This window comes from Pinus tabuliformis, chromosome 9, assembly GCF_031772625.1.
Source record: "Pinus tabuliformis cultivar Carrire ecotype Pingquan chromosome 9, CPIR1, whole genome shotgun sequence".
NCBI classification, from domain to species: Eukaryota; Viridiplantae; Streptophyta; class Pinopsida; order Pinales; family Pinaceae; genus Pinus; species Pinus tabuliformis.
This window is the reverse complement of record NC_142307.1, coordinates 1,204,021,926-1,204,036,276: the sequence shown is the minus strand read 5'-3', so window position 1 is coordinate 1,204,036,276 and position 14,351 is coordinate 1,204,021,926. Positions and strand designations below refer to the sequence as shown.

Below are 14,351 nucleotides of genomic sequence, written 5' to 3'. Positions count from 1 at the left end.
GATCCGTCAGGCCTAATGGCTGGATCCACGGATCCCTGGATTGGAGATGGATTCGGATCTGGATCCGCAGAGATCCGCCCAGCTTCTTTCTGAAGGTAAAAAACCATCAACGTCAATGCACAAATTTGTGGTAAACGCCAGCACAAAATTCCAAAACTGGAAATCCAACTGTCCATTCGTTAGTCAATGAACGAATCAACGTCTGCTAAAATAATGAATCAGCATCCGCAAATATAATGAATCAGCGTCAATGAATTAATGAATCAACATCTACCAAAATAATCTAAGCAGTTGGCCGTTGTAATCTATTATTTTTATGACCATATTATAAGCTTTAAATTAAAAACTTTAATGCAGTGATGTCAACATTATAATCTACCCAATTTTAATTGGATATTTTAAAGTTTAAAAAGTAACTTTTTATTTAGATATTTTGAAATTTAAAATGTAACTTTTTATTTTAATAAGGAAGGAGAAACAAATATTCAAGTTGACAACATGCAAGATAGTGAAGGCAAGGAAAGACAAAATCTGGCAGCAAACATAATTATTAAAGGGGTGAAAGACTATGGGAAAAATGAATGTACTCTTGACCTTGCAAGAGACTTCTTGAAAGACAAGTTGCTATGGCAAGGACAAATATGCCAAGCATGGAGGGTGGGTAAGTTTAACGGGGAGAGAGCCAGGCCCATAAAAGTCATTATGCCTAGCTTGCGTGATAAATATATCATTCTAAGCAAGAAACATCTCTTGAGGGGTTCTCGTTTTTTCCTAGAAGAAGATTTAACTGTAAAACAACAGGAGGAAAGAAGGGAGGAAATTTTAAAGGTTAGGGCAGCAAGAGATGAAGGCAAGAGAGCATGGATTTATAAAGGCAAAGTTGTGATAGCGCGATTTGGACCTCCTTCCAAAACAGAGCAGCAAGATGGTAATAAAGAAGAGGCAACAAACTCTTCAACAAGAAATCAGAAAGCAAGGTCAATATGGGAAAGCAGGGACAAAGACTCAAATGTGAGTCTTGCATGTCAAAATAAATAGCAATCAAGTCATACCCAAGTTTCCTTAAGATTAGTTTGTTGGAACTGCAGAGGTTACCCATGGAGACGAGGACCTAGGTTAGGGCCTATTGCGGAAGATAGAGACATAATTTGCCTCATAGAAACACATGAGCATGAAGGGTGCAAGACACCTCTGTTTGAAGTTTACTGGAAGATGGCAGTGCAAAACAAGGCAACAGGGAATGGCAAAGGGCACGGGGGTCTCATGGTTTTAGTAAGGGAGAAAGAAGGTTGTCTCATTCAATTAGAAAAAGAAGACTCAAATAAGCAATTCATTTGGTTTAAAATATCAGAAAATGGAAACCACATCAAAATTGCAGCATGCTATTTTGCGTCGCAGGTTTCAAAAATCTACAAAGGTAGAGGGCTTGACCACAAAGATCCATTTTCAGCCTTAAAAGCGGATATTGCAACATATTCGCAACTAGGTGAAGTCCTTATAATGGGTGATTTCAATGCTAGGACTGCAAGTGAGCAAGCTAGCATTCTTTGTTGTAAAGATGATTGTGACCCTATTTGGCTTACAGAAGAAAGTAATCATCAGTGGGAAATAATTTCAGAGGACAAGGGTTGCAATCTCTTTGGTGAACAATTGCTTACTCTATGTGGGGCCCTTGATTTAGTCATTTGTAATGGCTTGACTAGATGGGCAAAGTCCGGTAATTTCACTTGCAATACTTACAATGGAGCAAGTGTGGTAGATTATGTAATTTGCTCGCATGGTTTGTGTGAGAAAATGGAGGAAGTTTTGATTGGAGATCAGTTGTGGGACTTGAAATCAAATCACAAGCCAATTTATTTATGTTTCTCTTGAATTGGAAAGAAACAATTAGAGTCAAAATTTCAGCATGTCCAACAAAATCTCCCACAGGGCAGAATTCTTTTAACCCCAGAAAATTGTAATACCTTCAAAATGATGCTAGAGAGGCTCTTCGAGAAGGAGAAAATTACAATTCACGGCCTTCATAGTCATGAATTAACACATTTAATTCAATGCGCACTTGCAAAGTGCAAAAGAGCAAAAATTAAGAAGTTTGAAACAAATTGCTCTTCGGTTAATGCTTGGTTTGACGAGGAATGCAAAAAGGGCAAGGAGAATGTGGAAAGAGTCAAACGAGGATAACATAAAGCTCAAAGCTTACAAGCAGTTACTAAGCAAGAAAAAGGTCGATTTCATGGTTTCAAAGAGGGAAGAACTAATCTTCCTTGGGAAAAACAATCCCAAATTATTTTGGAAGGAGCTCCAACCAAAAAAGATACAAATTGGAAATAACATTACAGCTTCTAAATGGTTTGACTATGCCAGACAACTCTATGAGCAGGTTCACAAGGTTGACCCTCCCCCCTTGGTCAACACTGATAATGAACTCTTCACGGTACAAGAGGTAGAGATGGGTATCAAGAAGTTGGGTGTTGGAAAAGCAAAAGACTTAGCTGAACTCCAAGCAGAATATCTAGAGTGGAGCTCAAATATTCTTACACCTCACATTACAAAAATCTTCAACATCATACAATAAGGGCTCCCCACAGATTGGACAACTAGTCTAGCAATACCTCTTTTCAAGAGCGGTGACATCAATAATCCCTCCAATTATAGGACCATCATGATAAACCCTTTGTTTGCAAAGCTATGAAGCGAACAAAGTTCCTTCTTAAGATTAATTACTCCAAAATACTTGGAATATCAAATTATCCATTAAGGATATAAATATTATATTAAATAAAATGAATAAGAATGATAATGATAATGATTTACAATGAGAACAAGAGGCTTGCTTATATATCACGCAAGCGTCTCTTCATGAAGAGTCATGTCCTATTAGACATGCCTCTTCAACCTAATTATTAGCTTAACTTAACTATTATTTATGATTATTATCTTTTACATTATATTTATATTATTTATATGTTTTATTCGTTACATTGCCTCCTTCCTCAAAAAGCGTTGTCCTCAAAGCTTGTCGATGAAAAAAAAACTTGATCTCTTTTTCGGCTTTGAAAGTCTTTCTGTTTTGGAATAGTCATCCTCGTCAATACAAGTTGATATGATCTTCTTAGTGACAAACAGAATTGTCGCACCGAGAAGGGATCAGACCATCCCAGATTAATCTTCTGTATAGCATTCTGATCACTGGAATTTTGTAACGACTTGTTAGCATATGACTGGATTGAGATTACATCACTATTATCCGGAACATCAGTTTGTTGTTTCAGTTCTGACTTGTTCAAATATGTAGCATGGTTGATTCGTCTGTTCTCATGATTCGGATGCCGATATGGAACCTTTTTTGTTTGATTTTTCCTTATTGGGCATGCGACAATTTTTATATTTTCTTTTGGAGAAGATGTTGAGTTTGTTATGAAACATTCATTGGGGATGTTCATCGTTTGAATTGCAACATCCACGCACATCTTTTCTTCAACTTGCTTGTCTTCTTCCTGAGTTGTGACATTCACTGAATCGGTATGTGTTGTTTTGTCATCAACTTGAATTCCTACATTTGATGCTTCCTTCTTGATAAGTTGTTGTACCTGGTTTTCTAATGACTTCTTATCCTTCTTTAGTATCTTAATTTGTGTCAGCAATTTTTCACTATGGTTTTTAAGTCGAGAAACTTCTTCATTTTTGTCAATAGTGATTTTGTCAATTTCATTTTGCATATTTTGTAATACTTTTTTACCTTCTTGAGAAATTACTTTTGAAATATCCGATATATCTTCTGGCGTTACTGAATTAGGTTTCAGTGTAACATCTTGGAGCGTTATTTTCTTCTTCTTGTAAGAAAATGTTAAAAACTTTTTCTTAGTATTTAGAATAAAGGAACCTAGAGTTTTCATCCATGGTGATCCCAAAACAATGTCACTATTGTTAAAAGATAGGGTTTGCACGGTGAATTGTGAGGTAAAAGTATAATCTCCAATATTTAGGTGTAAATTGCTTATATCGTATTGTTTGCCAAAAAAAATTGTTTCAACTATATTTGATTCAGGAATCACCAATTGATTAGCACATTTAGGACTAACATAATTACTTCTTTCAGTAGGACTGATATTATGATGTCTCTTCCTGCGAGTGATCCTTTGATGTTAAATAGTGTGCGAACACATGTACTACGGGTTTCAGGAAACCTTTCATTACTAGTCTCCATTTTTTCCTTGATGTTTTTACGTAAACAATATGTCAACTGGAGCTATTTTTATTATAAAATATCACTTATTTCTCCTATATATATTTTTCAAATATTCTCCTCTTCTTCTTCTTTTTTTGGTTCGCTTTTTTAATAAAAAAAAATTATATAATAATAATTTATATATATTATAAAATTATAATTATATAAAATTTATATATACTTTTTTGAGACCCACTTTTCCTTTTATATGTAACTATATAAGGCTTATATAGTATCCTTTTTTATAATTATAATAATATTATTTTCTCGAAAAATTTGGATGAGACGTGAGTCTTGGTACGGTCACAATCTTTGGATTTGAACGATTAAAATTATTTAGATCACACTTTTTTTCTCCAATGTTATCAAAATATCTTTTACTTTTAAAATACCATGGGCTATTACCATGGGTTGTTTTTAAAACCTCCTGTAAAAAGTAATATTTACCTTTCACGTAAGAGCTTTTGTATTCCTGTTTCTTTAACTTTTAAAATACCATGGGCTATTACCATGGGTTGTTGTTAAAACCTCCGTTAAAATGTTCTCCACGTAAAAAGTAAAACGTATTCCTTTTGCTTTTTGTTTTTGTTTTTTTTTTCTTTTAACTTTTTAAAATACCATGGGCAATTACCATGGGTTGTTTTTAAAACAGCGGGCTTCTCCACGTAAAAAGTTTTAAATATACTTGAAAAGATTCCCGCTTATCTTTGTTATGCACTTTTATCAATAATGTAAAACCCTTTTATATATATATATATTTTCACCTCTCTTTTTTGTTCGGAATATATTATTTCTTTTCCTCTTTTTTTTTATACCCTTCTTCTTTATTCTTTATTAATTTTTTTTTAAATAATGGCCAAAGACCTAAAAAATGGAGAATCTCCCAATATGTAGCGAAACGCTTCAATTATGACAGCAACGAAGTTGATGATAGGTTGATAGCCAAAGGCCTGGTGATCAGCCAACGTGGCTCTGATACCACATGAAGCGAACAAAGTTCCTTCTTAAGATTAATTACTCCAAAATACTTGGAATATCAAATTATCCATTAAGGATCAACAACATTCGTCGTTACGTATGCTTTGAGGACAAAGCATTCTTTCGAGAGGAAGGCAATGTTATGTAAAAATTAGTTAGATTAGGTTATTATTTAATTTTCAGTTAAATTAGATGAAAGGGCACGATCATAAGATCATGCCCTTTCCCCAAAGGGTGTCCATGGCGGTATATAAGCCAGGCACCCGCAATTGTAATAACCATCATCTGTCTATTCATCTTTTTAATAAAATATTTCTATATAAATTTCTGTCTCTCAAGAAGTTTTATGCTCCAAGCTATTTGGAAGCATGCTAGAAAACAAAATTAGCAAGTGGGCAGAAGAAAGAGATAAGCGTGCTAAAGCGCAAGCAGGTTTTAGACCTAAACATTCCGCAGTTGATCATTGTATAACTTTAAAGCACATCATTGAAAAAGTTTGGGAGAAAAAGGAAGAAGTCTTTTGTTGCTTTGTTGATTTCAGAAAAGCGTTTGACTCGGTTCCTAGGGATAAGCTTTGGCACAGAATGGAGGAACTTGGGGTTCCTAAACATTTGAGAGCAACTGTGCATAGGTTGTATGAAGAGGTGAAAATCAATATTAGAACTTCAGCAGGCATTTCTGAAACCTTTAGAAGCGATATCGGGGTCAAGCAAGGTTGCCCACTGTCTCATACCCTTTTTGGTTTATATATCGACAAGCTTGAGTGGTTAAATTAGCAAGGGGGTGATGGTATCTATTTGGGCAAGTTTGTTATAAGGCTTCTTTTGTATGCAGATGACCTTATTCAGATTGCTAAATCGGCTTTTGGTTTGCAAGAGCACTTACTATCCCTTGAGCATTTTTGTAGAAGTGTGGGGATGAAAGTCAATATCAGCAAAATGAAAGTAGTGGTCTTCTCTAAGAAAAGAAAACATAACCAACATAAGTTCTACTTTGAAGGCAACATTCTGGAAGAAGTTGCGGATTACAAATACCTCAGAATTGACTTCAACAAAAATCTAAGCTCGAATGGTTTTAGAAAGAAAAGAACTTTGGGGGGTTGGAAAGCATTTTATGCTTTTCAAATAGGTGTAAAGAGGCAGAGTTATGGGACTGGAAAACCACTCAAACTATTTTTGGGCTTCTAGCGATTTCGGTGATTCTCTATGGTTGTGAACTATGGGCCAGCAGTACATCCGACATGCAGTGGAGACAAATTGAGAAAATTCAGAAGCGTTTGATTACAAACAAATTTAAGATTAAAAGTGCAGTTCCTTATGCTATCTTGTTAAGTGAAACAGGGACTACTCCCATTGAAGCAATTGCTATGGTGCGAGTCATAAGGTTTTTAAAAAAAATGAGCAAGTGGAAGAGGGTAGATGGCCTAAGGTTGTCTTTAATGATAGATTGTGCAAGAGCAAAAAAACTTGGCTACAGCAAAATAACAAATGGTTTAGTAAATGGGGTATTTGCTTAAACACGTGTCCCGTAAACAGCAAAGAGATAAAAGCTTTTGTTATGGAAAAGTTCCACAAGCATACTTGGGATAAGGAGCTAAGAAGAAAGAAAAATTACTATATTGAAGTGTTTAATCCCACTCATAGTCATCAACCAAAAGCATACATAGAGACCAATATCTCTTGGAGAGCCAAAATTCTTATTGCTTAGTTAAGGACTAATTCTCATCAACTCCGTTGTGAAACAGGGCGCTAGAAAAGGCCAAAGGAAGTGTGGGAGGAAATAGTATGCATTTTTTGTTCTTCCGGAAAAGTGGAAACAGAAAAAACATTTCATTTTAGAATGTGAGGCCTTCAAAGACAACAGGGAAAGTTATGCAGATATGTTGGCGACTAGCTCTTGGGATAATCTATTTAGCAAGGGGTTTGTCGAGAAGCTGGGAGCATCTATTTTGAAACTTCACAGAAAAAGGGTCGAATACATCAAGCAGACGAAGAAGCAATCTGTCCCATAGGCTATCTTTAGGCTCGTGGACATTAAAATAATTTCTTTCTTCTTCTTCTTTCTTTCAATTTTAAAGTTTAAAAAGTAAGTTTTCTAGAATAATTTTTAATATAAATATTATAACTAATAATTAATGTTTAAATATTTATAAATGATACATTAATCGTAAGATAATTAAATTAATAATTATTTTTAAAGTATTATATTGAAGTTATATATTTAAAAACTCACAAATGGTTTTCATTTTTATATAAATTTAATTAATATTTATAAATGATATATTAAGTCTGGAATTATTTATATAATAATTATTTATTAGATGTAAAAATTATATATTAAAAAATTAACATATGTTTTTATTTTTATATTTATATAAATTTCAATTTTAAAAATTATAAAATATTTTATATTTGCGTGTACTTGTCATTTCCTTGCCGTTTCCGGATCCTGGTTTTTCAAAAAACTGGCGGATCCGTATTCGGATCCAAATCCTGGTAACTTAGCTTTTACTTTAAGAATTTAACATTGTCAATCATGATTTCCAATAGAAAATAAAATAAGAAAAATAACCACCAAAACAAATTTCATGCTCACATTGGTTTTTTTCACAGCGTTCGTGTTTTTTTTTTTGAAAAATTCATGTTATTTCAAAAAATATCACAATGTCACGATTTTTTCAGATAAATGTGATTTTTGCTCAACAAGTGTTTGATGTGTTTGACATCATGATTTATCACGATGTTGGAAGTTTTTCATTTATGATCATGTGTATGGATTGAGCAAGTTTTTCATTTATGATTATCGAGATTAATTCAGCACGGGGAAAAAATGGGGAAAAATCGTAAAAATCGGGAAAAAATTGTAACATACAAAAATATTCATTCTTAATAATTTTTTTAATATCTAAAGCATCTACTACATAAAATAAATACATTGACACATAAATATGATAAAAGAACTAATATATAAGATGTTTAATATCATTTCTAGTGCCACATCACACATAACAGTGAATCATGTCCTGAATAGTAAGTCCTAGTCATGACTCCCAACTCAGCCTCAAAATATCAAGAAAAAATATAATAATATATCTCATATCATGAGTCATAATTTCATATACAATGAAATGAACCAAATAACTAAAGTCTAATACTACTGATTTCCTTTGCCCCTCTAGATGTAGAGGTCGGTGGAGTTGGCAGTAGACTCTGTTGTGCTCTAGAAGCTGAAGAACTAGGAGCTATGGGAGGTAGACCACATCCTCTACTGGTGACAGGGGTAGCTTGGGTCACCTCCTCCTCCTCATTAAAAAAAAAAAATATATATATATATATATATATATATTTTTTTTTTTTTTTTTTTTTTTTTTTCCAGCGATTTTTTCCCAAAAAATCGCGATTTTTACGAAAAAAATCGCCAAAAAAAAAATTGTGATTTAATCGGCCGATAATATCTCGGATTTGAAAAAATCGTGGTTTTCCGATTTAATTGCAATTAGTGCAACACTGGTTCATAGCTCCCTGCAGATCAAAAAAAAGCATTTACCCTTTTCCCAAAACAAAAAGGATTTATAAAGACGGGCAAAATTAAAAATATTTTATCCAAGTTTTGAGGTTGCTATCAATATGTGTTACAAAAAAATCATGAATCATCTATGTAATTCATTTCTGTTGCAAATTTCTCTTCAATCAATTATGCAACAACCAAAGTCAATTGCAACATCCGTTGAATCTACAATTTTGCTGTAGAAAACAAGTTCTGACCTGAGGCTTTCACTGAAAGGAAAATTAAATTTTAAGTAACAGTTTCACAAACTGCACCAAATTGAATTTTTTAAGTAACAATTTCACTAAGTGGACCAAAATAACAACCACTGGCCTTCGAGGATCACCAGGTAATACTAATACTCCTATGACAAACTACGTGATGCAGTGAAATAACCATTGGCCTTTGAGTACCACAAGGTAATACTCCTGTCATAAACTGCTTGAGAATCAATCGCAAGAATTTATTATTAAAAAAAAACAACTTACAAATAGAAAATGAAAAGAAAAAGAAAAGACAACTCATAAATAGAGGAAAGAAAAGAAGTGAAAAGTTTAGTCTTGTTCTTTCTTTTCTTTTGATAAGTAAATGATTTTGACTGATTTGTAGAGAACTCCACTTTAACAAAATAACTTACTATAACATAAAGAAAGACTAATCACTTCTACTTTAAAAGATAAGTGCCTTTACCAACCACCCATTGGTGATCCCTTCATCATACGTTTTCCCCATCATTTTTTAAACGGTAATGATCCCATCTTTTCTATTAAAATGGAAGAAAGAATTACATTTTCAATGCCACAGCCATACCTGGTGGACAATACACAGCCAGACAAACTAATGAAATAACTATTTTGGTGAATCTTGCCCAATCTTAATTCACTTGAAAGCTCAGAATCATCGTGGTGCTGAGAGAGTCCCTTTTCGGAGTTGTCCAGATGATTTCCTTTCCTATTCTAATAAAATGGAAGAAAGAAAGAATTACATTTTCGATGCCCCAGCTATGCCTGGTGTGCAATAAACAGCCATTCAAATTAATGAATCTTATCCAATCCTAAATCTCTTGAAAGCTCAGAATCATTGCTGTGCTGAGAGGACCTCATTTTGGAGTTGTTCAGCTGATTTCCTTTCCTAACTAATATATTCCTGGCCACTAAATGACCCAAACTCTCTGCTCTTGATGTAGTTTCATTGGGTGCAACACTCTAATTTTTTATCTCTCCATCAGTTATATCCATCCTCCTTGATGTTCATTCCCAAAAGAAACAATAGGAGGAGGATCTGCCTTGACTTGCTCCATGCTAGTAATTTCTTCTGCAAGTTCATTGGCAGATGCTTCTGCTTCTTCTTCGGATACTTTTGTTTTGGCAGATTTCACTACTATCAAGTGGTGGTGATCTTCCGCACTCTTCCACCAGGAAGGTGACAGGTCTACAGTTCCACTTCCTGTTCTTTCTTCCCAAAGGATTAACAGGCTTTCCACAGTCCATTTTTTACTTTGGGCATTAAACCATCAAATGACCATACTCAAAACAAACTTTGCATCTGAATGCATCCCACTCATAATCCAACTTTTGCTTCTAGACATTAACTAAAAATCATTAGTAGGTAAGAGTGTAATAGAGTGGCTAACAATTCAGCCAAAAGACAAGTATGCATAGCTGAAGGAACAATTTTACTAGATTTGAAGTAACTCAACCAAAAGAACACAGAGAAAGTTTAATATGGTCAAGGATTAAAAAACTAATTAAATATTTTTCAGCTTTGGATTTTGACATTAAGCTTTCGTTCAGCCTTCCAAGAGACTAATCAAAAATTCTCTCACCTGTTGAGAACAGTAAGAATATGACAGCACTAACTATGCAAAGCAAAGCCGGAACATAAAAAACCTGAGTCCAGGTGTTTGGATTTGAGAGATCCATTCCTGCAGCTTTGGCAGACTCAAGAATTTGACCTGTTAATCCTACACCAACTACACCAGCCAAAGTCCCTGCTGTATTAGAAATTCCCATTACTATCCCTGCATACCTTGGGGCAATGTCCAAGTGGTTAACAGCAAACCCTGCTCTTCCAAGTGCAAGAAACCCAAGAGAAACAGAGGAGCAGATCACAGCCCCCCAGGAAGTTCGTAAGCTAGGCATTATCATGAGTGCAAAAGCTGCAACAACAAAGCCCCCAGTATTCAAAACCTTCCTCGTCTTTGTCACAGACAGTAACCTCCTAGTGATTAAATGATCAGCTATCACTCCACCTATATTAGAAAATAGGAACATATTCAAATAGGGAAGCATCTTTGAAGAACCCATTTTCTGAAGGCTCAGCTGCAACCCCTTTTCAAAATATGTTGGCAACCAGTTCATCAGGACATAAAGTGCATAATGGAAGGTAAAATTGTTCACAACAATGGCCCAAACAGACCAGCTTAACATTATGCTTTTCCAAGGGATTGATATCATATGGCTGGTCTCTATCCCATCTTCAACCTTTTTTCTGTGTATATCATCTTTCAACCGAGAATTTACAAGTTCTTTCTCTGTTATAACTGGCAGCAAACTTTTATTGTTTCCGTAAGTAGTGGATTTTCCAAAGCCGACTGCAGAGGCTTTTGTACGATCTGAACGTGGTGGGTCACTTGCATATTTAAACCAGATCAATGCCCACATGCCACCCAAAGTTGCTTCAGCTAAGAAAACTGCTTGAGGACCCTTGAATTGCACCAAGCTAGGCAGCATAAGCATGCCTGCTGCTGCTCCAAAATACATGCCTGACATTGTAAGGGAAACAGACCGAGATCGTTCATGAGGTGGAACCCATTGTGCCAAAACAGTGTGAATTGAAGGAAAAATAAAACCTTGTGCTACACCTACAAGAAGGCGAGCAATTACCAGGGTTTTAACCTTCCTAGGATCGGGTGGAACCAATGCACATGTCAGGGACCATAACAAAAATGATAAAAGCAGAACAAGTCTCCCCCCTAATCTTTGTGCAGCCCAACCCCCAGGAACCTGGGAAATGGCATATCCATAAAAGAAAGTGGACAAGATTAAACCTTTGCTCGTTTGACTGACACCAGCTGCATCTGCTGCTGGTGTGTATGCAATAGAGAAGCCAACTCTTTCTATGTAGCAAACCCAGGTACCAAGAAAGGTCAAGCCAACAATTACATAACGTTTCGGTGTGTTCCATCCCATATCTGCTGTTAAGCAGTGCACCACTACAGTTTGTGAATCCTTGGACTGCAGGTATGGTCTCACTGCTTATGTCTGTTTCCACCTAATGAAATGCAAGGTTAAAAACAGCTATATTTAAGGTGAAGCTTGTGTGAAAAGTTTGAAAATAATGAATTATGGGTGAAGTTTGCGCATACCTGTTTCAGATATTAGATTTCGCCCATGACAAATTGAAGGATTTTCATCGTTTTCAGTTTACCACCCTTTTGAGCACTACGGTATGCACCTACAACAGTCATAGTAATGAATATCCAAACGTGGAGCCTTAATTTTCTCCATCACATTGCAACTGAAAATACTATAAGGTTAAATAGTGACATGAAATAATGAATAAAACAGCCTTGAAAATAGAGAGAGAGTTTGTCTGTACATACAAGACCAGACAAAGCAAAATTGAGCAGCAGATCTAGAGATTAATGAAGAGATGCATTCCTCCATTAGCATCAGTTCAGTTTGATAATTCAAGGGGATTGAACTAATGACCACATACTGCCAAATGCCTTCGGCAAGCATCTTGATAATTCGAACCTATTTTGCTAGTGATGGAAATTAACTAGTTAAGGTAAAATGGCTGTTTGTGAGAAAATAAATGTCAAAAAGGAAGCTAACAAACAATCACAGATGAAGCTTCTGGTTCACTGAAGACGGATACATTCTTCAATCGTATTAGATTTTAGGGCCTATATATTTGTGAATGAAGTGATCTTATAGGGATTTAACTGTTCCTCCTTTGTTGGTAAATGCACCCTCTAACCACTAGAATGCACTTGGCTAATAACCGAAATCAGATAATTTGACTGAGAATGTGTCAACAGAAAAATGGAACTAGGGTAAGCCCAGCTACCTACGTCATTGACCCTCAATTTCTCCACACAATATACAATTCAACATTGGCATTGGAGTCCACAATTACTGTCACTCATGAGTACACCAGAATTGAACCCGTGACCACCACTAATCTTTACACCAAACCAATATTGACAAAAAGGGTTTTTTTATTAACATAGATCATTCACTGGAGGATAGAAAAACTAAAGTAAATATGGATCTTCTGCTGCGCGCTATGTTTTCAGTGATGGGTGACAATCTAAATTAATAAAGAGCTCAATACAAATCCTGTCAATAAATCGATTTCACAGAATAGCAGAACATCTATTTGGGTAAATCTCTTACCTGAAATTCAATTTGATGATGATAAAAGGATCAGGTGCACTGATTTATCCCTTATTTGCCTGAGATGCGCTATTCACTACAGACCTTCGCCTTCTAATCCAAATGCAGTACAATGCGCTCGGGAAAAACGCACATTTCATTTATGAGAAGATAAGTAAATACGCAAATCCCTTAATATCTGTGATCGCATTCGACAGAAACCTATATGTCAATTTTCCCAGGTTTCTTATCATACAGCCTGTGTGACTTTTACTAGAAAACCCAAATGCCTATCCCGAAGCACCCCTGAATCATTTTCTTCAAAGTCTCATTCCATATTGAATTTTAAGCATGCTGTGTAAATTCTGTAAAAGCTTGAACAAATTGTGATCTGTGATTCACGCTATTGATTTGGTATATATCTTAGGTTTCCAATCATGCGAGGTTCGAATTTCGTACTTAGTCAACCGCGTGTTACCAGCTCAACAAATCTTCCTAACGTTCCTGTAGAAACAGTGGAGGTTCCAAGGACTTGGTAATATAACTCTATGTGGATATTTGATATATGGTGACGACTAATGAGATTTTGACATGTATTGATTAGAAGTCATCATACAGGCTGGCCCTATATTTGTATTTTCCGATGGGAACTTGTGAATGTCTCTTTGTTAATTATGGTAACTGTCCAGATTAACACAACTCTGCCGATAAGAAGCTACTAAATTATTTGAGGATTGTAATGTGGGCCGAGTTTGGGAAGTACTTCTTGCATGTCATCTGCTTAAAGTAGGTAGAGTTCAAATTTGTTTAATTTTAATATTAAATAAAATAATGATTATTATTGGAGGATTGTAATGTGTGCCTTCGGAAGTTTTTTTTTTTTTTTTTTTTTTTTTTTTTTTCTTTCTTCCTCATGTTATCTTTTTTTAAAGCAGATAAAATAAAGATTTTTTTTTTATCACTGGGATGTTGTCATCAAAATTATGTGAGATTTGAGTGAGTTTAGATGTTTTTTGAGATTATTTATTTCTTTGATAAGTGATTATCACCTCAAAATTCAATTCTCTTAGTAAAATTTGAAGCTAAAATTTGATAGGAACTAAATCTTATACAAACTATGTGGCTTACATTTCTAGGATCATCCACTTTATATTAAGAGAATTGGTTTCCTTGGCTGAAATTACTCCAATAATTTATCGATTTACCATGGTAAAAAA

The 14,351-nt window shown here is 35.0% G+C and overlaps 1 protein-coding gene across 2 annotated transcripts; it reads right to left on the bottom strand.

Annotated features, from left to right (window-relative positions):
• Window positions 1–9,811: 9,811 nt before the first annotated feature.
• PHT4;6 (phosphate transporter 4;6) lies at window positions 9,812–13,695 on the bottom strand. Of its 2 annotated transcripts, none has more exons than XM_089440021.1 (3): window positions 13,156–13,695; window positions 12,120–12,208; window positions 9,812–12,015 (listed from the first exon to the last, which is right to left on the bottom strand). In XM_089440021.1, the coding sequence occupies exon 3, from the start codon at window positions 11,941–11,943 to the stop codon at window positions 10,558–10,560; it is 1,386 nt and encodes a 461-aa protein (XP_089296147.1). In that variant the 5' UTR covers window positions 11,944–12,015; window positions 12,120–12,208; window positions 13,156–13,695; the 3' UTR covers window positions 9,812–10,557. The 2 variants fall into 2 exon arrangements, with proteins under 2 accessions (XP_089296147.1, XP_089296146.1); XM_089440020.1 differs by having other exon boundaries at window positions 9,812–12,025; window positions 13,156–13,694.
• Between the last annotated feature and the right edge of the window lie 656 nt (window positions 13,696–14,351).